This window comes from Apodemus sylvaticus, chromosome 5 (assembly GCF_947179515.1).
Source record: "Apodemus sylvaticus chromosome 5, mApoSyl1.1, whole genome shotgun sequence".
NCBI classification, from domain to species: domain Eukaryota; kingdom Metazoa; phylum Chordata; class Mammalia; order Rodentia; family Muridae; genus Apodemus; species Apodemus sylvaticus.
The window spans coordinates 119,502,031-119,527,475 of NC_067476.1; the positions used below are offsets into that span (position 1 = coordinate 119,502,031).

A 25,445-nucleotide genomic window follows, 5' to 3' on the forward strand; every position below is an offset into this window, starting at 1 on the left:
ATTTATGAAAATTTTAGTTGTCTCTCCTTGATGTAGCTGCCTTAGCCTCACTTAAGATGATGTAAGAGTCAACTTTCTGCAAGGATCCCTGCAAGAGTCACAATGGTAGCAAAATGAGCTGGGTGAGGTAAAATGAAACTCAGGTCACCACAACTGAGCTGGTGCTGGATCAGAGCTTTTGGAGTCTGGCACTAGGCCAGTTTATCTTAGACATATTTAAATCCAGCACAATTTTGAAAACAAAAAATTTTCTGGTAATAACCATTATCCAAATCCCATGTACACAATACAGTTTAAGGTGTGACTACTTCAAAACTCTTTTGCAAAGTACATATGACCTCTACCATGAAATGGGTTCTATAGTTTAAGGGCGTAGGATCTATTAAGGTAGCTCTGACTGAGATAGCACAGAGGTCAGCAGGCAATAAATCATATGTGACATCTCCCCTAAGGATGCGTGCCAGTGACTGAGAAGAAACAACGCTAAAGAGAAGCTCTAGGGAGAGAAGAGTCTGGGATAAAAATTCTGGGGATTTGGGTGAGGTCTGGCTCTGTAGATAGCAAAGATCACCAGACAATTAAAGATATTAACTCCCAAACTTCTGGATGGAAAGTGGGTATTTATTTCCTTGTTTGAGACAAACTTGCATGATTAAAATGTCTGGTTTCTCCAGTGCTTCTCTGTGAGCAGTCCTGCCTTCCCCAGCATTGGTGCCTCCCTCACACAGCCCAGTTTTTCTGTTCTTAATGAACATGACTAAATGATGTAAATAATTCAATATAGGGGAAATACTGGTGTGGGCCACCATATTTGGGAACCCATATCCAAATGTTGGCAATTCAGTTGTAAATGCTAGGTCAACTCAGAGAGGTTAAGTGTGACAAAAAGGGAACGGGCCAAATAAACTAGGATTCGTTTCTCTGGGAACATTGGAATATCTTAAATGTTGTGTCAGCAGACCGTTTTTAAGTTATATATAATATTTTTCTGGAAGCAGTTGCACTAAATTTCACACACACACACACACACACACACACACACACACACGCACGCACACAAACCTTTCTGAGCTTTAAGATATTATAACTCAATGACAGTAACCATTAACCTTTTCTTGTTTTCCCTTTTTGCTCTGTAGTTTTTGTCTTAGTCCAGAGAGCATTTTAAGGAAGACAGCATCAAGCATGGCTTTAGCAGACAAGAGACTTGAGAACTTACAGATCTACAGAGTTCTGCAGTGTGTTCGCAACAAAGACAAGAAGCAGATAGAGAAGCTGACCAGACTTGGGTATCCTGAGCTAATCAACTTCACCGAACCCATCGACGGGCTGAGTGCTCTCCACTTAGCCTCGGTTTCCAATGACACCGACATGGTTAGCTTTCTGCTCGGACTTGGTGCTCATCCTGATGTGCAGGACCGCATGGGCTGTACTCCGACCATGAGAGCCGCAGAGCTGGGCCACGAGTTGTCAATGGAAATTTTAGCCAAAGCCAAAGCTGATATGACAATAGTTGATAATGAAGGAAAAGGTAAAATTCCCACACTCTGTCTCATTCACAGAAGAGTGTGCTCATTTTCTAGCCAGAAAGCAAGAAGTGAGGTTTTTTGTTTGTTTGTTTCCTTGCTTGCTTGTTTCCCAGCTTTCAAAGTAAATTAAGATCTTAAGTAAAAGATTCAATGCCCATTGCTGCACCCAAATATATGGTTTCTTCATAGTCTAAAACAATTTAGGAATATTATAGGGAAACAAGTTTTGAAAGCCCTCTCATATAAAAACAATTAATCTGTATTTAAAGGGTTGATTCTTTCCTTCCTTTCTTCCTTCCCTTTTTCCTCCTCCCCTCCCCCTCCCCCTCCTCCTGCTTCTGCTTCTGCTGCTTCTTTTTTAACTCTTGAGAATGAGTCTCAGTTTAATCTTGCATCATCTTGCGAGCTTCTGGATCCCAGATAATGAGACCTCTGTCTGGCTTGATTGATTCTTTCAAGTGAGGTCAGCTTTCAACTTTATACATGCAGACATTATCATTATCATTTATGGTAAAGTGTAAAATCTTGTTTAGAAAGAAGCATTCCTTGCCTTTTAGATCACGGTTGTGTTAGACTTAGGACTCGTGAATTTTGTCCTGTCTGGTGCCAAGGTTAGCATAGAAAGGACTGCATTTAAGAGCCTGAGAAAACTAAGGTAGATTTGCTAGAACTCCAACTTTTATAAGGTAAATTTTAATACATTTGGAAATATAACTTGAAATATTACACATATACGGCTTTTGAGAATTATTGCACGTGTAGTTCTGCTGACAAGCCCTATCAATCCAAAAACCATGGTCTGGTGATTTTTTGCCTAGTTGAGGACCAGGTCAGAGTTGAGACAGCCTCATGAAAATTAACAAAAGAATTACAAACAGACTCAGTATAAAGTGGTAGATGGAATCAGTTGTCCCAGAGGATAGCCACAACTACAAGTCACTGACACTAATATACACTGATGAAATAAATCCCATTGACATTGTTAATATTTTCTGTCAGGAGGAAAACCTATTTTGTAACTCACTACCAAGCTGATATTTGATATAGAGTGTGCACTCAAACCACACAGTAAATAAACTTAAGAAGCATTCAGAGGTCATATATGGTTTAAAATTTTAAAATACTGGCAATGCAGGTTTTGAGCTTCATAGAACGGATGGGCAGAGAGGCCCAGGCCTGTACTCCCAGTACCTGAGTCACAGAGGCAAAAGGATCGTACTGGTTTGAGGCCAGCCTGGTCTACATAGTGAGCTTCAGCTCATCCAGGGCTACAGAGAACACTCCATCCTGAAGTTTCACAGAATACCATGAGGTGTCTTCCATGAACTATAGAACAATTGAATTCATTAGCCAACCATTGAATAAAACAAACTGAGGCATCCTCCTTTGTTCCTGCTGGGACAAAGTCAAAATCTCTTCTAGTGTTTATTTGGCCATGAAGCAGTTTTTCCACATGGCATCAAACATATTTTAAGTTGTATAGAATAAACTTTGAAAAATACTGTAATGAAGTTTATTTTCTTAAATTGAATGTTTATTTTCTTAAATTGGAACCAAGCTATATGTCAAACAGAATATATCCAAAGGAGACATATAGCTTAGAAAAATCAAAAAATGTAAAGTCTTTTTGAAAAAAAATCACAGAAAAATAAGAACAAGGTTAAGTAAATATTTGCATCAAATGCAACAGCCATATGAGTAATAGTTACTCCCAATCACATTACTGTTAAGCTAATAAAGGTATGAGAAAGGTGAAATGTGAGTCGCGTGGGGAGAAACAAAATATGAAGTAAAATAAATGCAATGTGCTTTTCACACATAGCCTTGAAAGCTGATTCATTAACACAGACCCGTCTTTTCCCACGGAGGGAGCTCTGTTTGGCTTGCACAGCCGCAGCTGGGGGCCAGTTCTTTGTTTATTCCAGGATGCTCTCTGACATTGACACCCTTTTTTTCTGACTGACTTCATGCTATTTCTACAAGACAAGAAACATGGAATACTTAAATGGGTCATTAAAAGGATCTGACACGCTGTAGGCTTTGAGCTATGAGTTACAAAAGCCATCATTACAAAATATTCACTGCATAAGTACCTTGGGGCTTCTGTAATAAACAGTCTGGTATTCCATTCAGAGTTTGATTTGATGTGGTTCTCTGTTATGCTGCTTTGGTCAGCTCTAACTTCATTTTTTAAATTTGACTCTTGGGACTCTAGTGTATTTCCAGTCGTTCTCCCCTCCCGCTCCTTTCCCCAAACCCTCCCTATATGCTCTCCTGCTCCCCTCCATATTCATGGCTCTTCCCCAGGTGTTAATTCATGCATATATGTGTATGTATATACATATATATTCCTACATATAACCTTTTGGGTTCATATATCGTTACTTGTACGGGTGTTTTCAGGACTGACAATATGGCACAGAACAACCAATCCGTGTGCTCTTCCCTGGGGAGGACTTCCTCTCCTGCTCTCTGCTGTCTCCAGTTGCCAGTAGTTTGTGTAATGTTAAGGCCCTGTGGACTTTTCCCCATCCTTTCTTGCATGTCCATCAGTGTCGTCTGTGTTCAGGTCATATTTGGACAGTCATGGTGAGACTTTATGAGCGTAACTGTTGCTATTACTAAGAGACATAATTTCACAGCAAACTCCCTGACCCTCTGGCTCTTAGCAATTACTTCCTATATATAACATCCTTTGCTTTTTATTTTAACTATGTCTTTGACTGACTCTCCATCAGGATATTCATTCTTCCCTCTCTTCTCTCCTCCCCTCCCTTCTCACTCCCTCTCCCTCCACTCCTTCCTTCTTAATTCTCCTGTAGTTTGGGGGATAAACCCAGGTCCTTGAGTAGTTAGATAAGTTCTTTATCTTTAGCTCCATCTTTGTATTTCCACATTTCTGAGTAAACCTATGTTAGGTGTGTCTTCTTAATTGGAAGACATTTAGGGTTTTTTTAAATATAAGTTCATTTCTAATAGCGAAAACTTATGTATCTTAAGTGTCCATAAATTAGGCCTCAGAACTGTCATTTTATTTTATATTATGAAGATATAACTTCACAGAAATTTTGCATTACTGTTTTGAAATATACAAAAGTGTCTTTCTTTGTGTTATATGTGTTATTTATTTTATATTCTAAGTTTTTTATTTTTTCTAAAACTAATAGTCTTTTAGTTTTCTCAAAGTCTAATGTGACAGTCTTCTGTATCCTTGAGCCTGCTTCCTGTCAGCATCTTCAGCTGTATCCATTGATTCTATTGTGAAAAATCTTGTTGATACAAGAATTTCCCACCACTACACTCTATTGTCAGTTAACTCTCCAGTAAATCCAGAAATCTGTTCTTTTTGGTGTTTGTCTTACATTTTTAGTTGTGAATGAATTTTATTTAGTTTCTTTGCTAATATAAAAAACAAACCAGACAATCACATTTTATTAATATGGTTTTTACCTGAATATTTTTCCTGCCTTTTATGACCCATTTTCCTGTCTTTTTGGTGGTGTATTTTTCATAGATCACAGGTTTCTTTGGGGCTGTAGTTCATTTTGAATGAAGCCATGTTGGGGCACAAGCTCATTGCAGTCAGTTTGCAGTTTATCTCATATTTATCTACAGTTTTCTTAGCATCACTCTGTTAAGGTTATAAGAGTATCTGGCATATAGTACATATTTAGCAGAGTGTGCTGATGTGTAGAGTATCCTTTATGTCCCAGGGTACATATTTAGCATTTTCCTCTTTGGGATGCAATAAAGTGATTTAGCAAAATGGCAAAACAGCATTGGTTTTCCTTCTTACTGCTATGGGATAGAGCACCTGCCCCCTATAAATGAGTTCAAATGGAACTCGGGATACCCTAGAAACTTTCAGACACACACAGCTCTGAAGATTTGAGTCACATGGGGTATGGACCATACGTTACCAAATCCCAGGGCCATCAAGGACTCCATATCAGAGCTCCAATTCTCCCCTAGCACAAGTCCTGTAAGATTTAGCCTTAGCTGTTTTCTAACTCTGTCAAAGACATGTCTAATGGGCTTTTAAATTCTCCATTTGTTTCTTGCCAGATTCAAATATATGTAGAGTTTTTTTCTCTTTGAGATTTTAATCTAATTCAGTTTAATTATCCTTTCTCCCTTTCCTTTTCTTCCTTCAAATCCTCCCATATACTATTTCCCCACTCTCCTTCAAATTCATGACCTCTTCTTAATTAGCTATTACTATATGCATATATGTATTTGTATTTATCTATATATTCCTAAATATAACCTCTTGTGTCTATATAATGTTACTTTTATGTATGTTTTCAGGGCTGGCCATTTGTCACTGGACAAGGAATTCTCATGGCAGAACTATTTTTCTACAGGTGTTTTGTTTTACTGCATCTTGCCCACTAAGCGGCACTATCGATGTTCACTGATTGCCTTGGACCATGGCGCCGATGTCAACAATATCACCTACGAAGGGAAGCCAGTGTTCCTCAAAGCTTGCGAGGAGGCACATGATGTGAAGGATATGTGCCTGACATTTTTGGAGAAAGGAGCCAATCCTAATGCGATCAACACAGTATGACTATCCCTGTGATTATTTCCTTATTCTACTATATCACACAGCCAAGTTGTTATTTTATTGTTGTTGTTGTTTTGCACTTTTTCATGATATAATTGGGGTCCAGCATGGTAACACATGGCTTTAGTTCCATTTACTTGAGAGGCAGAAGCAGGCAGATATCTGGGACCAGCCTGGTCTACAAATACTAGGTCTTCCACACAAGCAAGTCCCTGTCTCAAAACGAAATATGGAAAAAGGCATGCATGTTGGAGGCGGGGGGAGACATGGTAAATCTGTCCTGGGAGCTCATAGCTGTTCATCTCTATCCGAAGTGCTGAAGATGATACAGTCTCTTCACATTGGTGCCATTCTGCACTTTATTTGCTAATTGTGTTTGGAAATCAGTCCTTGTTAGCCATAGTGTCAAAACATCACTATAGCAAGTAGATATGGGATCACTGCCACCTAACAAAATACACCTCCATAGAAAGAAAATTCTGTTTCCACTCATCTCTATATTGATTCCTCTTTTCAGCTGGCTAATATGGGGTTCTCAATTTATCCAATTATCATTTCTAGACATTCAGAAATAGATTTTCTTGTCATTAGAAAACAAAATTCTGCCTAATTTTAGCCCTCTGCTCCTTCCTTCCCTCACCCTTTCGTTTTATACACTGCTTTCTCCATGGCCGTCTGCTTTGTTTGCATGACATTCCTATAGGGGAAGCAGAACAGCTGGACTCTGGCTTTAAAATTCCATTCAGTCGGTCATAAATATGTGGACTGAGCGCTTCCTCATTTTAAAGAGAAATCAACAAAAATTCAGACCATTAAACATCAAAGATACAGCTAAGATCCAGTGAATTCAATCCATGTTTGTATTGACTGTGGTTTATGCATGAACACGTAACTAGTATTTGATCTGTCTTGTGTCCAGTCCACAGGGCGCACAGCTTTGATGGAATCGTCAAGAGAAGGGGTGCTGGAAATAGTTCGAGGTATATTGGAAAGAGGAGGTGAAGTGAACGCATTTGACAATGATAGACACCACGCTGCTCATTTTGCTGCCAAAGGAGGTTTTTTTGATGTAATAATTGCTCTTTGCCTTAAATTTGACTGTTAAAGCCTTCTTTTTCTTTTTTCCCCCCGTTTTTCAAGACAGGGTTTCTCTGTGTAGGTTCAGCTGTCCTGGAACTCACTCTGTAGACCAGGCTGGCCTCGAACTCAGAAATCTGCCTGTCTATGCCTCCCAAGTGCTGGGATTAAAGGCATACGCCACCCGGCTAAGCCTTCTTTTTCTTTCTTTATTTCTTTTTCATGCAGGTCAAACTAAGGCAGGTATTTTTCTAAGTTACCAATGTTGTTTTTATCTTCATCTTCTTATCTTCCTGTTGTGAACCTAACTGTATTCCTTAAAGTCTAAACATTCTGACACTTTAGCAGCACAGCTCACAGATACCCTGGCACTGCAGGAACTGTGCAAGAAGCAATGCTATCTTACGTTATAAAATTGTACATCTTACCTAAAGGTGCTTTACTCAATTTTCTGTGTTTCAGCACACTACCTGTGTTTGTGTCATGGTGTCTTTCCTGTACAATAAAGATACATCCAACAGTAGAATCTGGAGTGGGTAAAGAATTTGCATCTCTGATTGTACTTGGCATGCTTTGGTGCTTTCTGAAGTTACCTGCCACCAAGTAACAATGCCTGGCTGTTTCTGTCATCTGTAACAAGGATGATTGTTGGAGCCTTTGGCAATGATGAAAACCTCAGCAGTGCATGGCCCTTGAGTACTTTAAATGTGCCCAAGAAGACTAAAGAATTGGACTTAAAAACTTCATTTCAGTTTGAATTTTCAACAGCCACAGATGGCACTAGACAGAACAAAGGGCACGGGTCTAAGCTGTCAGTCTTGCAGTAGACAAGCATTCCCATTTTCCTCTCTTTATTCTGCAGATTCTGAAGCTCCTCTTTGCCTACAATGGAGACATGGGGTTGATTGGAATGGATGGGAACACACCACTTCACTTTGCTGCTATGGGTGGTTTTGCGGATTGCTGTAAATATCTAGCTCAGCGAGGTAAAATTGTGGGGCAGCTTTCTGTTTACCATGTTTGTACTCCACCCATGTCATAAATGATTCGAAAGCTCAGGTTTGTCATCAATCTGCTCCCAAGGATGTAGGATAAAAATTGAATATTTTTCATACAATTGCACATTGAACTATGAATCTAGTAATAAGAGGAATTAAAACCTAAATCAAAAGGGATTTGATTTCCACCTGCTAACTATTATAATGCTTATAATTGATTAATAATAATATATTAAGAATCCCAACATCAGTCTCAAGGAAGATAAACACTGAAAATACTTTTATCTTATCTGAAATTTTAATTATTTTTAGAATACATGTCAAATTTGAAAAAAAGAAACATTTCTGAGTGATTTGTAGTTATAAGGGAAATACTGTGTGGGAAATAAAATAAAATGGAAAGATTTATGAAAAACTTGAAATACAAACAAACATATAATGTGTAGATCTTCTCAAAGCTAAGAAACATAAGTTATCTATGCATAAGTGCAGACTATAGCTTAAAAAATTCATTTCAGTGAAATACTAACTAGCTAAATTAACAGCGTAGAAGCCCTCTTGTCAGTTGCCCACTAATTGAGTGTGTATCCAAAGTCTAATTCCTATAGAGATGCATTAGTACCTTGTTGAATTTTATATTTTTTCTAGTTTATGAAAAATAGAAGAGATCTATACAACTGTATTGTAAACATCTTTTTTTCTGCCCTCCACATATAAACTTTACAATCATTAGCCTATATGATTGACAGGCCCATATAACTAATAGTATAACTGACCTGGTTTCACTTTATAAGCTCAGAGTTCCCCCAATAATAAACTGCTTTAGCAAATAACTAAATTGTCATATGCAATTTTTGCCCAGAAAACTAATTAGTCTTACTTTTAAATTTGTCACTCTCAACATTTTATTCTGACATTTCATTTTTAACAATGTAGATTTCTAAACATTAGTAATCTTTCAAGACTGAGTCAGTCATCATCCTTAATATGTTGAACGATTTCTTGCTGGGACAAATGTCACCCTACATGAATTCCACTGATAATGTATCCTAGAATAATATGCTGGGATGCAGCCCTGAGAGGCAAAGGCCGACACATGGATTATGCACAAAGGCCTGACCTGGTGATACAGAACGGTCCATCTTCCTGGATGGTTCCTAAGATGATTTCCTAAAACAAATATCTGAACATCCTCTAGGATCTGTAGAGTGTTAGGAAGTATCAGACAAGGTCAGAGGGAATACCAGTCTTTGAACCACCAGAAGGATTTTTTCCTAGGAGGGCAAGCTAAAGTGGTTTAAAAATCTCTTAGCTTTCTGTTGGGTGGTGAACATGAAGGAACTGCCTTGAGAGATTTCCTGGCTTTAGAATCCCAGGCAAAGCACAATAGTCACAGGAAGACAGCAGCAGGCCTGTGGCAAATCCATGCCATGGATTCCTCCTGGGATTGTCCCCCATCTCCTGTCAAGTAAATGACTATTCTTAAAACCGTCAAGTATAAACTTGCAAAAGTCCCATTGTCACATACCCTTCTGAGAGTTTTTATTACTGTCAAGGTTATTAACCTTAGTATAAATATAAATCTTTGGCAGTTCCAATAAAGAATGAATTGAAAACCAGGGCTGGTAGATTTTTCCCCTCTTTTCATCTCCTTTTTATGGGGGAAGGGGGGTGCTTATGTTTCTAGGTGTCTTCTCTCTTGTCCCCAACACATAGAAGGAGCATGGCTTGCATCCCCAGGTCTGACAAAGCTAGTGCCATTGGCATCTTTTTTTTTTTTCTTCTAAGAAATAAAGATCAAATGCCCTCAGTGTGGCCTGCCTGCTTCTATTATATCATGCTTGCAAAACAGCTGCCCAGCCCTCATCTAGATTGAAAACCAGAAAGAATGTCCTAATAGATAAGACTTATTTATATAACGTATTTTTAATATCTCATGACACATTGATAGCCTTCTTGGTAACAATAAACATTCCGTGATATAATTAGAAATGCCCAGACCTTTAAAATTATTTTAGCTTTAACTAAGGAGTTAAAATAATGAATTTAACATTTATCTTATAATTTATCTTGTATACAAACACAAGTCTGGAATGTTGAGCTTTCATTAAACAAATTAGTTTTTCACCTGCTAAGGTTCTTCCCATGATCTTAACATGAAACAGCAAATTAGAATAAGTTATCTTCAACTAATAGAAAAACCATGAAACATTGTTTCAGCATGTAAAAGCGTTATATTAAAAAAGAAATAAGCTTCCTGCTGTATATAGTCTGAACTGATAGAGGCCTGTGCAAGCTGTTTGGATCCAGAAAATTCTTACTGAATTCTAGGGTACCCCCTCTATTTCCCTGTTAGCACCATCTCCCTAGCAAATACCCCATTGATTTTATCTAAGTTGTCTATCTACAGGGATACCCATGAGCAGATACATACTATAAACTTGTGACTTCGAAGTCACTCAAATGAAGCTCTCAGGAAAATAAGTTGCTGAATGTTTTGGTAATTACAAATGGCTAAGTGTGTCTTCATACATCAGTTTTTAAAAACAAACTTCTGACTAGACGGAATGAAGAAAATAGTTGGGAATGTGGTTTTGTGGGGCCAAGTAAATAACTTTGGCATATTCTTAACAGCAGTGCTTCTTTTTTAAGGATGCGACCTGAAATGGAAAAATTTGGAACATAAAACACCCCGAGTTGTGGCAAAAGATGGAGGCTTCAAAGCTGCTAGTAAGGAAATACGGCGAGCAGAGAGGACTGCGGCTAAACTTGCTAAGCCAGGAGTAAAAAATCCTAACCCACTCTGGGCCCTCAGGCTGCATGACTGGTCCATAGAGCACGAGACTGTCCTTCGGGATGCCTTTAACTTCGTGGACAGGGGCGATGGTGTAGTCAGCAAAGATGACTTCGTGGTGACCCTGGAGGAGAGGCAAGAATATGCCAACTCAGAGCAGTTGCTTTCCATTGCTCAAATGCACGAAAAAAGCCGGGGAGGTGGGGTCAACATTAATGAGTTCTTCAAGGGAACCAAATACTTAAGCAAGTCTTTTGTCTTGGGATCTTTCGGGCCTAAGAAAAAGAAAAAGGGGTTGGGCAAAAAACCAAGGAAAGGCAAGTTTGTTTTGCCTCTCCCCATCTGCACCATCCCTGAGAACGCCTTTCCTCGGCGGCCGGATGGGGGCCCGCCCTACTACATGGTTGAGACCTACCAGAATGTCACCGACAGCCACAGGTTCAACCGGGACCACCCACCCGAGCACCCCATCCAGGATGATTCCGAGTGGTACATCGATGATCCGAATAGGGTCTTCGCAAATATTAATTTTATCACCAAAGCAGGCGACCTGGCCTCTCTGAAAAAGGCCTTCGAAGCAGGAATACCTGTGGATATGAAGGACAATACTTACAAAACTCCTCTCATGACAGCGTGCGCCAGCGGCAACATTGATGTGGTCAAGTTTCTTATCGAAAAGGGGTATGCTTTCAGGTTGTCGTTTGGGGTTTCAGGTTTGGTGTCTGTTGGTCTCTTTGCTGTGGACAGCCCAAAAAATCGGAAAAGAGGATGCAGGCTAAGGAGGGCATGGGCGAATGGGTGCACAGAGACAGTAGCCCACCAAGATGATCACAGGGTGAAGACACAGTTTTAACCCGGGGTAGTGACGTCTTCTAGTTGCTCTCTCTTGCTTCTTGAGCTAGGGACTGGGCAACTTGGCTTTGCCTTGGGGTTATACCTAGATGGTAAGATGGTGGGGAGTCACGTTTTAATTTGCCTCTTTTATGGAGGATGAGGCAAATATAAGCAGAAGGACTGCCACAGTGACAGAAAATGTCCCCACCTCTTCATTTCCTGAAGTCCAGCGAGGGGAGCATCTCCATCTATAAAGATCTTTAAAGTGTGGTCTTTTCGTTTATTTCTTAAAACTAAACCAACTTCTGGGTTTAATTGCTATTTCTGCCACAGTTGTGTGACTAAAAGCAAGTTTAGAACACTTCTATGCCTTGGTTTCCCCAAGTGTGCAATAGGCTCTAACAGGAAGGACCCAGCTCCAAATTCATTGACGATTAAATGACTAAAAATATGTAATGCTTTTATCAGCACAATTATTGCAAATACTTGAAAGTTGTTTAGTGGGGTTACAGTATTTTATGGCAAAAATACTTATTTGCATATATATATATATATATACAACTGAAAAATAAATTTTGAGTAGTGAATAAGGACTAAAATTTTATTATATTACAGTACTTAGATTTTAAAATAATGAACATTAAAAATTTCAGAACATGCAGAGAAAGTATACACAAAGAATAATGTACATTTTATCTTTTTGCCTAGATTTTATTCATTGAAATTGATTTAGAATTTAGAATTTTATTGCTTCTTAACCCTTGGGAAAAAATGTAACTCCCAGCACCTAACTTGCTTTTCAAGCTCAACAATATATAAACTATATATCATATTTACATCATATAATATATGTGCATTTCCAAGCAGGGCGCTTCTTTAGGGGAGCACACGGTCACTGGAGAGCCTTGTAAGGCAGAGATCAGGCAATGAGAGCAAAGAAATAAAAGACCTAATGCCATCGCACTGGGGCCTGGGGAGTGCAGACAGTGGAAAATGAACTGGGTAAAGGAACTGGGCAGAAGGGACAGAGTTCTAGTCAGGACTAAGTGTGGCAGTGGGGTCCCCACCATTGCAGCTCCTACTATAGGCACAACAATATATATTGTGCATATATAATATATTGTTTACTTATTATACATATTTATTGCTTAGCTTGAAAAGTTTTATGTGTGTGTAAATAGATAGATAAATAGATAGATAGATAGATGATAGATGATTGCTAGATAGATAGATGATAGATAGATAGATGATAGATAGATAGATAGATAGATAGATAGATAGATAGATAGATAGATAGATAGATAGACATTCACACAGAGGAAGTTAAGGCTGCTAAATAGTGCAAAACAAAGGTATTGGGGAGCATATGAAAGTGTAAAAGGGGATTTATACAGTTTATTCTCCTCAGAGCTCTTCTGATTGATAATTTAATGAGGTTAAAATTGCATGGAATTCTTTACTTTGACTTTTTAGGTTCCAATGTTTGAAACCACCAGAATTCTTAATGTATTGTATTTATGTTATATAGGGCAAACGTTAATGCAACAGATAATTTTCTGTGGACTCCGCTTCATTTTGCATGCCATGCTGGCCAGCAAGACATTGTTGAGCTTCTTGTTAAATCTGGAGCTGCAATAGATGCAACATCAATCAACAACTCCACTCCGCTGAGCAGGGCCATTGAAAGCTGTAGACTGGACACTGTAAAGTACCTACTTGATATGGGCGCCAAATTCCAGATGGAAAACAGAAAAGGTACACGTCCATATTGCTGATGATGGGGGCAAGAAAGGGGGGCTGATTTTAAATTCCAAATCCTGTTGATTTTGTTCTTGAAGAGACATAGTTTCCCTGATTCTGACAGAAACACAAGCCTTCATTATGAGGTGGGGAAGTGTCTTATATCTAGCCATTTTCAAACACGGGTTTAAAGGCTCAGCTCTTTGTGTTTGTAATCTTTAGAGCTGATATTTATGTAAAGTTAAAACAGAAAAATTATGTGGTAATGGATAGAAGGAACCATGAAATCCAAGCCCAAAGGTTTTTTTTCATATTCACTAGGTTCAAATGACAGAAAGTTTCTCTATTGCGCTGCTGAAGTACTTTCCACAACCTTAATCCTTAGCATGTGTTTTAACCTCACCGTGTTCTGTTTCATAGCCTCTTTTTCTTTGTTGTTACTTTCTCTCTCTCTCTCTCTCTCTCTCTCTCTCTCTCTCTCTCTCTCTCTCTCTCTCACACACACACACACACACACACACACACACACACACGCATGTAAACAAATAAATACAACCTGCTCATTCTATTGAATGTTACTTGTATGCCTATGTTTTCAAGGCTGACCATTTGGTATTGGGTAACCAATTGGTGTGTTCTTCCCTGAGGAATTCCTGTAGAAATTTCTGCAGGGTTCAGGGCTCCTGATTTCCCTTGTCCAAGTTAGTACATCTAATGAGGTCATCCTTGTTCAACTATTTCTACACACTTTACTTCTGCAGTAATTTCATGTTGTTAATCCTTAACATAGAACATTTTTGCAGGTCACACTTAGATTATCAGTGATAAACTTGTTTCATAATTACTGGCCATTTGGAGACTGTAAACCTTGATGCTCTTTTAATATTGGGCAAACCACTGTCTTGAGGCCTTCATAGCTCTAGTACACACATGGTGAAACACTATTTGGGAGTGTCTTTTTTTGTTAGTTGGAACTCATTACTGCTTTAGGCTCTGTACGATAGCATCCTCTGAGTTGTCCCTGAATCATATGTATCATTGGTTATCATTGGTTATGTGGTACTGGTGATTTAGAATGTTGAGGGTAAAATAATAACTGTCTAAAAGCATCAGTTTCCTGGGCCATCTGGTAGGGTTTACCTCCTTGTAACATGTACGGATTAGAAAAAAATCATCACACACACACACACACACACACACACACACACACATACACACACATGATGTGGAATGGGGATGGTGGAGTGATGACAACCAATTTAATATTTATCCACTCACATTTTAAGATACATGGTCAAAAGATTTAAGAAAGAAGTTGTGTTTGTAAATGGCACTTGGAATCTGGGTTTTGGTGGTGAGGTCCACTCTGGAAAATATCTATCATGTTCTGTGAATTCACACTGCCATATGCTAACATGCTGATTTTTTTCTACGTAGTCTGTCATTAAATTGGTTTATTATGACTTTCAATTTATGCTTATGTTTGGAACAGGACATGCTGCCATGGATATTGCAAAGGCATATGCTGATTATAGAATAATTGATATGATTAAAGAAAAGCTAGATAACCTGCCTAAACCAACAGATAATCAAAAAATGAAAGGCAAGCTTCCTAAACTGAAGACAGAAGGCGCGGATGTTAAGAAAGAAGAGGTAAAAACAAAAAGAAAGCTACCAAGCAGTAGCAGGACATCCTTAAACTCTTGGGGTGTCGGTGGCATTATGTTATGCCTTTGCACAAGGGAAAGCAGCATGCTATGTGAACCTTTGGCAGTAATTATAAAGACATATCTAGCAAGGAAATCACTATTACTGAAGACTATACAATATTCATTGTAAACAGAATCTATATGAAATACAAAGGATTCAATCAAATCATTAGGATACTGAAAAAAGAACTGATGTTGAATTTGTATCTACATGGTCCCAAATTTTACAGATTTGGTGAGATGGCCCAAACATAGAGGTGAAAAGACAGCGAAGAGGAAATTGGTATTAGTCAGGATGTCCTAAGTGCTTTTCCAAGCTGGAGGCTTTTTTAGGGGAGCACATGGTCACTGGAGATCCTTGTAAGGCAAGATTAGGCAATGAGAGTAAAGAAATAAAAGACCTAATGCCATCGCACTGGGGGCTGGGGAGTGCAGACAGTGGAAAATGAGTAAAGGAACTGGGCTGAAGGGACAGAGTTCTGATTGTGGACTAATTGTGGCAGTGGGGTCCCCATCAAGTACAGCTCCTACTAAACACGCCATTATCATTTTAGTAGGCGTCCATCCCATGAATGGCTATACATCAGGGATAGGTACCTTGAAAACTCATGCTATCTGTCCCCAATAGGACTAATCAAGTGAAACCCAACAAAGCAAGCTAATTATCTCACCATGCTTAGAGCTACAGTATTTACCATATTCTAGTTTATCTCAAATTTTACCAATTTCTTTCTTTCCTAACTTCAAAGTAAAGTGTAGACAAAAAGGTATCAGTGAATGGTTGATTTTCACAATTTATACTTTAAAAATGTTTTTCCAGGAAACACTGTCTTCCATTTACACTGTGCCAGCAATAACAGAGGAGAAGAAAGTACACAGGGATAGTGTGGTTTACCTCAATTCCCTGATTACCAGTGGCTTCACTAAGAAAGTTGATATCACATTTATCCCCAAAAGGGTAAGTATTTTGAGGAAAGCCTCTATACCACAATGGAGAGCATAATGTCGTGTTGTCACATGCTGACTCCTCAGGTCATCTGAACAAATGCCAGCATCCATCTCCCAGTCAACTCTGAGGTAGTCCCTTGACCAGGTTCTGTCACACTCATCTTAGTGAGACCAAATGTTAATTCCCAAAGTCTGGCTCCATTTATATCTATACTAGCATTTACATTTCCGTAAGGGACTGAAGACTTTAGTCAATGGCATTCTTTAGAGCCATTCAGTCATATTCTAAAGACACTTGGTATTGTAACTTCTCAGAGCCTATTCCTCACCAAGACATCTTGGAAGCTTCATACTTTCAAGGCTGAGCAAACTCACTAGTCTCCTAGAATACCTGCCTTTAAATAGGTAGAGATATCTGTTAGGACAGGAGTTCTCTTTCCAGTACGCATTCAGCTGTGCTGACTAAGAAGCATTCTCTGCCTTGTGTTACAAAAATAACTTGGCTTCTACATTAGACTTTCCAGTTCCTTTGATCTTGCATGTTGATATCATGAAACAAAACAACAGTTGGTCCCGAGATGACTGGAAAGGAACTGAGGAGCATTTCTGACCTCTGTTCTTAGAAGGGTCTCACCAGAAATAGTGATGTTCACATAGCCATTACAGACATAAGATGCTGTGTCTACGGACACAGTAGAGTGCACTTCCGATGTGTATTTGATAGTTCCAGTTGAAACTCCAGGAAGTCTTAGGGTTCTCATCTAGCATGTGCTTAGATAAAGAAATGTATGAGAGTGGAAATTGCTGGCCACCATGATAACGACTGCCTCAACTTTGGCTATTTATTTAAGATTTGGAGTCCTGAAGCCACAACAGCAGAGCTGATCAGGAAGAGAGAACTTCGGAGGGAGAGGTTCACATATGAGGTGGACTTTGATGACTTCATGATGCCTTTCCAAAAGAACATTACAGAGAAAGCTCAGGCAATGGAGGCACTGCTCAAGAACTAAGTCACTGCAGTGGCCGCCCAGGAGAAGTGCTCTGTGGCCCAGAGTCAGAGTCTGGAGAAAGTACGTATTTCCATCAAAGCCAAAGCAATTCACCCATTAAGAATTTGTTATTAAAGACCAGTTCTTGGCATAACAGCTGTAAATATCCTGAATTGTATCATGCAGCTCTCTTTCATATTACAACGAATGGCATGATAGGTTAGCCATACAAATTCCCAATCTCCATTAAGTGGTGAAGGAGGTCACATGGCAGTTGTAAATATTGTCAAAAAGTTATCATGTGAGCTCCATTGTGTTTATTAAAACTAATTCTAGTACACATGCAAGGCCCTGGGATCAATGCGCAGAACCATGTTTTTAAAAAGAAAACTAACAATAATTTTGACATAAAAAACTTTAAAAAATTAACATAGGTAGAACATGCCTATAACATGGAGACAGAGGATTGCAAACTGGAGGCTATCCTGGGCTATATAGCCATATCTCAAAAAAAGAAATGCTGAGAGCATAGCTCAGTGGTAGATAATTCACCTATCATATACATGGTCATGGGTTTGTTTATAGTGCAAAATAATAATAATAATAATAACCCTAGTAGGAATTGATGGGAACACAAATTAATAAATTCATATGAGGAAAGTGAGATGCCATATAACTCCTAGATGTTGGAATTTGTTCCACAAACTGCAGTGTAAAAGTGCCTCAAACAACTTGGGCCAGGTAAACTTTGGACACCGTACATGCCACTGTTTTCCTCTACGCTGAAACCCTAGAGCTCTTGGGTCTTCAATAGCAGTTCGATCCCATGGAAGCAGGTCTCTCACCTTCTGGTTGGATGACTTAAATGTATATGTTCTTACTGGACCACAGAGTCCTAGGATAGAGTTAAGGTCTATAAGGTCACATTCATTCACACATATATCCTCCCAAATATACCTCTCTCTTTTTCTAGGTAGCTTCTTTAAGGGTCCAAACTAACACAAAACCATGGGAATAATCTGAGTTATGATCCCAAAACTTCTATCAAAAGCTGTAAAGATAAATTCCTGTATTTTCCACTTATTATAAAGCAGAAATCTTCTCTACTTTGGATACAAGTCCATCCAAATGGTCTTCATATAATAGCTGATAATTTGAGAAAACATTCCAGATACTAGAAAACTATACAAGAATAACTAGATCTATCATATTCCTTTAATATGTTTGGAGAAAGGGAAGCAAAGAATAAAGATGGATTTAAGAAATCCTGCATCAAGAACTGATAAAAGAATTATGGGAAAAGGGAGCCTAGCACAAAAGCTTCTAACTTCCCAGAAGATGTAAACTTAACACCCGATGATTCCTTTTTATAAAGATGTCTTTAAATGCTGCATTTAAGAATACAGGGCAGTCATTTTTCAAATACCCCTCGTTTTTTGTCACATTATTTTCCCAAGAACAGATTCAAACACTGTTAGGTAACAATACCAAGAATGGGACATGCACATTCTTCAGTGCCATGTTAATTAGAAGTCAGAATTGGCAAGTTTGTGTCACACAATGTACTGTGTCTTGTGTCTTGGGGAGTATCTTTGAAAGTATGTAAAGTGAATGACTTTTGCTCACTATAGTTAATCCATGGCTGATTCCTTATGGGATCAGTACTACAGTGATATGATATTCGATGCTGTGTTTCTCTTTCCTATACGTATGCCTTCCCTCTGATGGCCAAGCTCTCTCTTCTCCCTTAGTCTTGGTAATTTAAGCACTATATGCTCATGTATTCATTTCTTACTTGAAAGCCTGTGACTGCAGAGACAACTCCAAATGCAAGCCCATTACTTATCTGCCATCAATTCCTCTTCTAACTGGAGCTTTTACAGCAAGGAAAACACAAGCAAATCTACTCCAGATCTCTTTTCCAGGGGAGGTTTACAGCACCAAATACAGTGAAGAGACCACATGTAGCTGTGTAGGTAAACATTAGCACAAGCCTCCTATCTTCTGTTTGTCTTCTTGAAATCCCAATTTTCCAAACAAGTTGGTTTTGTGTCTCCCAAGGGCCCTGTCTCCTCCTCATTTTCTGTTTTTTTTAATTGCTTTTAAATATTTCAGTTTACATTATCTCAAATGTACGCATTTGTGAAGTATAACATGATGTAGATGTATTAATACATCTCAAATTACTGGACTGGAGAAATGGCTCAGCAGTTGAGAGAGCTTGTTGCTCTTATAGAGATCTTGAGTTCCATTTCCAGTGTCTTCAGGCAACTCCTTCCTAGCTGCATGTAACTTGTGGTCAGGGGATCCACTGCTCTCACACTCATGCTGTGCTTAGCATTCTTGTAGGTGAAACACTCATGTACAGGAATTTTTTAACTTAAAAAATTCTTAAATTCTAATGCCACCTACCTCCATGGGCCAACAAGAATATGAGCATACAAATAAACTTTATTTTTCTGCTATTAATCTGTCTTTCTTTACTCTTATTCACAAGCTCCACGTGCTGAACCTAAAGGAGCAGAAGGTTCTCTCCTCTCTATCAACCTTTACTAACATCATTTACTTAGCTTGACTCTCAAATTGTCCCTTATTCTGCCAGCATAAACCATTACAACTTAACTGCTGATAACAAAGATGTCTCCTGATAGATCTACAGGAGTCCATATTTCTTGCATGTTGGAGGAAACACTTATTCACTCAGGAACAAGAGAACTGAAGGCACTGTATCAGATCTTCATCTCAGTCTTAGTGATGTGTAGAGATCTTTGGAAACATACACTGAGAGGAGACTGGTCCTACTTAGCACTCTTTCTCCACATATGAATTTTCTTTATAATGGCTTATTTGAAATGGAACTCTGTGTGAAGGGTATTCAAGTGGAGTTTAACACTGTGACCATTTGGTCAGAGTTCCTCCAATACCCTGAGAAAGCAAGCATTGGTCCTGTGACCCTGGGTGGTCTATGTACAGCAGCAGCAGGAGCTGGGTCTGGGTCTCACCTTCAAAAACTAGAGTAGAAAAGTCTGGGTGTGCATGACAGTTACTCTGTAGAGGAAGCTTTACCATTATAAACATCTGTCAGTGTCACATCAAAAGATAACTGCACAGACTGTACAGCGTCTCAGAATTGGAATTATGCAATGTGTCAATGGAAATTTTCTAGGTTTTCTGGGTTTGGGGTATAAATGTATTTTATCTTCTATTTTATTCTGACTTAACTTGTATTTTCTATTTTTTAACCATGAAAATGGAGTACTTTGTAAAAAGCACACATTTGTTATTTTAAAAGACAAAAGGTTGATACACAGAGGTCTAGAATATCAAAGAACTTGTTTCTAGTTCTAGACTCTGAGTCAAGAACTGAGGAACAAGTAACCTGTAAAAGGAGCACCCCTGAGACAGAGGGAGACACACAAAAGGCGAGTGAAAGAGATCAGGCAGGGGAACTCCTGGGCCTGGGAAAGGGGAAGGTAGAACATCATCAAAAGATCAGAGTATCTGGGTTTCTGAATCACCATGAATCCCTACCAGCAGAGGGATGAAGAGAGGTTCAGTGCCAGGGATAAATCCATGGAGGCCATGATAGCTATCTTCTAGAGAGCATGGAGAAACTGCGGATGGGTGCATGGCACAGTAGAAGGTGCTTGTTTGATTTTGCATTCTGGAAACATGGGTAAAAGCCTGAGCTTTATCCCCAGACTCAGATTTGAATCTTTAGTGTCATTTCCTGACTGTATGTCTATTTGCCAAGTACCAGAAGCCTGTTTCATGATTTGTAAAGAAGGGATAATAGTTGTGTGACCTTGGGTGACAGTTTCACAGGAACCAGCCAGATGTGTTAACAACCTTCAAGGCAACCAGCCCTGTGCCCTTGTACATTGGTCACCAGTTGTGATTCATTGTGAACCATCAGGAAGAAAGGAAAACCAAAGTAGGCAAAAGGAATAGGAGCAGACCTGGACCTAGAAAGCAAAGTAATGAAAGCTTGCTGACACACCCTCCTCACCTCTAGTGAGTTCAGATGTTAATTTCTTAGTTTCAGTGACTTAAACATGCACTTGTTTACATAGCTTGCTTTCTAGTAATCAGACATGGGCAAATCATACTTGCTAGAAGACATCAGTACTAATTCTAGTAGGGTTTAATTTAATTTTTTTAATTCTAGTAGCCAAGGGTTTGCTTTATACAATTTTGTCTTCAGAAGTTGATTTCCTCTAGCATCTACATAGTTTTGTAGATTAAACTGGTTCATTGAAACAGAGGCTGAGTCAAGATCTCTAGTTCAAGTACTCTGTAGACAAAGTTCTCAGACGAAACTGGCCAGAGAAAGGGACAAGATGAAGCAGGATAAGGAATTAAGGATGTGAGATCAAGATGGAATTTGCTCTGGTCTGTGACGTGTGACACGGTGGAGGATGGATTGTACCAACAGAGGTTGTCTTACCCAGTAAAGAGGCTGGGCTGTTACCTCCAGCATCAGACATTAGCTAATTCCTGGTCAGGAGAGAAACCTCCCAACCATCACCAACTGTCTGGGTGATGAGGGACTCCTGTCAGGCAAGGTGTGAGTCACTCTTCAGCATCATCTTTATCAGGGAAGAAGGGCCTAACCAATCAGCTAGGGCACACCAACATGCAAGTCTGTGAGACCATTTCCTGAGGCCTCTAGGTCATTAGAGGTCCAGATGGTTTGGTTCATTGGCAGATTTGAAATTTGAATAGATTACTGGGAGGTGATTGGAAGATGGTTACTGAGAGTGTGTCCCTGAATGCTCTATCTGGCCTGGACATCTTCCCATTTCTGAGTCTCTCTGATTCTATTGTTGGGGTGATAAAGATGGTCTTGTGCCACATGTTCCCCCATGATGAGCCCTGGACCATGGAGCCAAGGGAGACTTGTGATCTAGTACAAAAGAACAATACTCCAGAGAGGGAGGCAGCTTTGAGCCCCCACTCTCTCGTCAGCTGAGCATGGGATGGGCTAGCTGACATGAGGGGGACCTAGATAGGAACCTAGCTTCTACAAATGTGTGCTTTGTATTGAAAAGTTTTAGGGCAGAGGTCTATTCTTTGAGGTCCTTTTGCATATCATGCTTTCTCTTTCAAATGAATTTGATTTTGCAAACTTGCCCTATTCACCACTAAGAATAAAACTGAAGAATGAATGAGGACAGCAATGTAAACTCATCTGACAGCTACTTAGAAGAACGCAATTCACAGCCCCCATTGCTAGTTTGTGTTTCTTCAAACTTTAGTATTATTAGACATTGGAAAGTAAAAACATCATAGACAGAAAAATGATTTCTTCCCCATGTTCCGGGATAAGATTGCATCTACTAGGTACAAATGAATTGGCCCCAGCAAAGTCAGTTCAGCAACTTATATTAAATTTTCAATTTAAGAAATTCAATGTGGAACCACAAATGGTGCCCAAGAGGCCCACTGAACTCACATCTTGTATTGAAGGAAGGTGGTATAAAAGAGAGAAGGAGGAAGTTAAGACACCTTCCGCACAGAGACACTAGTTTCAAGAAGCCAACTGGACTTTATTGCTTTTTTTAACCATATCCATGGACTACATGATTTTTGTTGCTTTCTGATTAACTTATGGATCCTAGGGGAAATTTACAAATGAAGGTAAATGGGACATACATGCAGCTCAAAGTAGCTCAGGATAACATCCTCAGATCCTTCGGTAGTAATTACTACATAGCTATGTCTGGGTAACAAGGATAAACTAAATTTTCTGTTTGCATTCTGGAAGTCAGTGGAGATTTCTCTTATCCCAAGTAAATCATTACTGTGTGATGCCTGCGTATTCATTCAGGATTACTAATGCTGATATGTTTCCCTTTTGTCTTCATAGGTAAGACTTTGAAGAGGAACTGATACAAAAACTGATCCCCCTAGATTATAGTGATTTACCTGATGATTTGTAAAACTCCCCTGATTCTCTAAAACTGAAAGAGTATTATGGTCTTTTGTTCCTGAGGCTTCAGTATCAAGCTCATGCCTAAGGATGTGAAAAATACAACGTTCCTCATAGGAATTAATGAAATCAACATATAAAATAAAATGAGCAATATACAAAGTAGTCTGGATAAGTCGGAATGAATCCCTGGCCAAAGCAACACTACACAGCTAAAGAAAGAGTCAGCCAGAAGCGGGATTTATCAGCAACAGGACATCACAGGAATAGCCAGGTAGACCATACATCCCTAGATAATATCCTAGGTAGGGACCTCTAAATATCTTCCATGTGCATCATCCTACACTTCTAAACCTTCTGTATGGTCGTAGGCTGGTAGTATTGTCATAATGTTGTGTCAGCCAGCAACCCTAACTCTGCACACCTTTAACTTTATTCATTCACTCAGCATAGATCACTGAATCCATCATCTGCTTCCCAGATGGATTCAGAGAATGGAGCTCCTGTGTGAGACAGAAGGTAGAGGGAGGTGTGGAGAAGTGAGAATAATTCTCTCTCCCTCGTTGCCTTTAGTAGCATCCCAGGCAATAGCTGTGTCTATCTCTGTTCTCACTGCTCAGCTTCTACCTAACAGTCCTGCCACATTTCCACCAGATGATACATCCTCTGTGTTCCATTAGTGCTACCTACTCTCCCTGTCCTAGCTCCTAGGGATAATACCAATGGCCTTTGTTCTTAGAATCAACTTGTTAATGGAAATCTCTTCCCTAGTGTCTTCTGCATAACCATACATCCTTGGCCATACTCTCCTTTCAAAAGAACCCAGAGGTCTCCCTTTCCTTGATGGGATCCTTATTTACTAAGCATCAAACACTGGTGAGTCAAGAGGCAATGGACTGCAAAACCAGACTTGGTGACTACCTCAATAATTAAAAATTATAATGCTTAAAATATTCTGCAATGTGTTTCTATACAGTTTAATATAGTGAAACATTTGATACAGTGATTGTGGTGGCTTGAATAGCTATGATCCCATAGACTCATGTGTTTACCTGGCCCATGAGGATGGCACTATTAGGAGAGGTATGGACTTGTTGGAGGAAGTGTTTCACCGTGGGGTTGGGCTTTGAGGTCTCCTATGATCAACCTATCTATGCTCAGTGTGGCACCCAGTTTCTGTCTACTGCCTTGGTATCAAGATGTAGAACTCTTGACTCCTCCAGCACTGTCTGCCTGCACATTAGCATGCCTCCTTCCATGATGACGTTAGACTAAGCCTCTTAAACTGTAAGCCAGCCCCAATTAAATGTTTTTCTTTATAAGAGTTGAGGTAGTCATGCTGCCTCTTCACAGAAAAAAAAAAAAAACCAAACTAAAGCACTAGGACAGAGCACAAGCAACCATAAACAGTGTAAGATTTCTAGTCATAGCCCTCTATGCTCTATCTTTAGTCATTACTGACATGATACTCAAATTATATACAAATAAGATAGCTGTGAGCTCAAGCATGTATTTATTGGACCATCTTTTACAATCACTGGCCATGAAGTTAAGCACATACATTATTAAATTTTTCATTACTATAATGAAATACTGGTGACAGGCTGACTTTATAAAGAAAAGAGTATTAATGATTTATAGTTTTGCATGCTCAAAGTCTAAACATCATAGTACGATCTGGGTGGAGAACATTGTTGGCTCTTGTCTCATGGAAGATGACAAAACTAGAAGCATGTGGAAGTGGAGGTCACATTGACAGGCAGAAATCCAGAGAGAAATTAGGAGGGACTAGTATAAGCATGATCTAGTACACTATTGTTCTCATGAGACATAACTAGGGTATCTGTAGTGGCTGATTTTGTGTGTCAAGTTGACACAAGTTAAGAGTCATCACAGAGAAAGGAACCTCAGTTCAGGAAATGCTTCCATGAGATCAGCTGTAGCACATTTTTCTAAATTAGGGATTATCCCATTAAGGACAGTAGTCCTGAGTTCTGTAAGGCAGGCTAAACAAGTCAGGAAAAGCAAGCCAGGAAGCAGCACCCTCCATGGCCTCTGCATCAGCTCCTTCCTCCAGGTTACAGCCCTGTTTGTATTCCTAACCTGACTTCCTCCAATGATGAACTATGATTCAGTGTAAGCTGAATAAACCCTTTCCTCCCCAACTTGCCTTTTTGTCATGACAATTTGTCACAGCAGTAGAAACTCTTAAGGCAGTATCCATAAGAAACCTCTAATCCCCCTGCAAAAACACCCCAAATGACCCCTAGGCTCCATTTCTATAGGCGCCCATCCTGGAACATGTTAAGTTTAGTAGCCCGTGAAAAC

General features: G+C 39.3%; 1 protein-coding gene across 1 annotated transcript; it reads left to right on the plus strand.

Annotated features, from left to right (window-relative positions):
• The first annotated feature begins 1,185 nt into the window (after positions 1 to 1,185).
• Ankef1 (ankyrin repeat and EF-hand domain containing 1) lies at positions 1,186 to 17,206 on the plus strand. The gene is made up of 9 exons (XM_052181493.1): positions 1,186 to 1,531; positions 5,894 to 6,093; positions 7,016 to 7,165; positions 8,036 to 8,159; positions 10,824 to 11,646; positions 13,328 to 13,554; positions 15,032 to 15,192; positions 16,069 to 16,206; positions 17,048 to 17,206. The coding sequence occupies exons 1-9, from the start codon at positions 1,186 to 1,188 to the stop codon at positions 17,204 to 17,206; spliced, it is 2,328 nt and encodes a 775-aa protein (XP_052037453.1).
• The last annotated feature ends 8,239 nt before the right edge of the window (positions 17,207 to 25,445 follow it).

Coding starts and splice junctions, on each gene's coding strand:
- Ankef1 (XM_052181493.1), top strand. CDS start 1,186: ATGGCTTTAGCAGACAAGAGACTTGAGAACTTACAGATCTACAGAGTT. Junction 13,555..15,031: donor CCAGATGGAAAACAGAAAAG/GTACACGTCCAT, acceptor TGTTTGGAACAG/GACATGCTGCCATGGATATT. Junction 15,193..16,068: donor CGGATGTTAAGAAAGAAGAG/GTAAAAACAAAA, acceptor ATGTTTTTCCAG/GAAACACTGTCTTCCATTTA.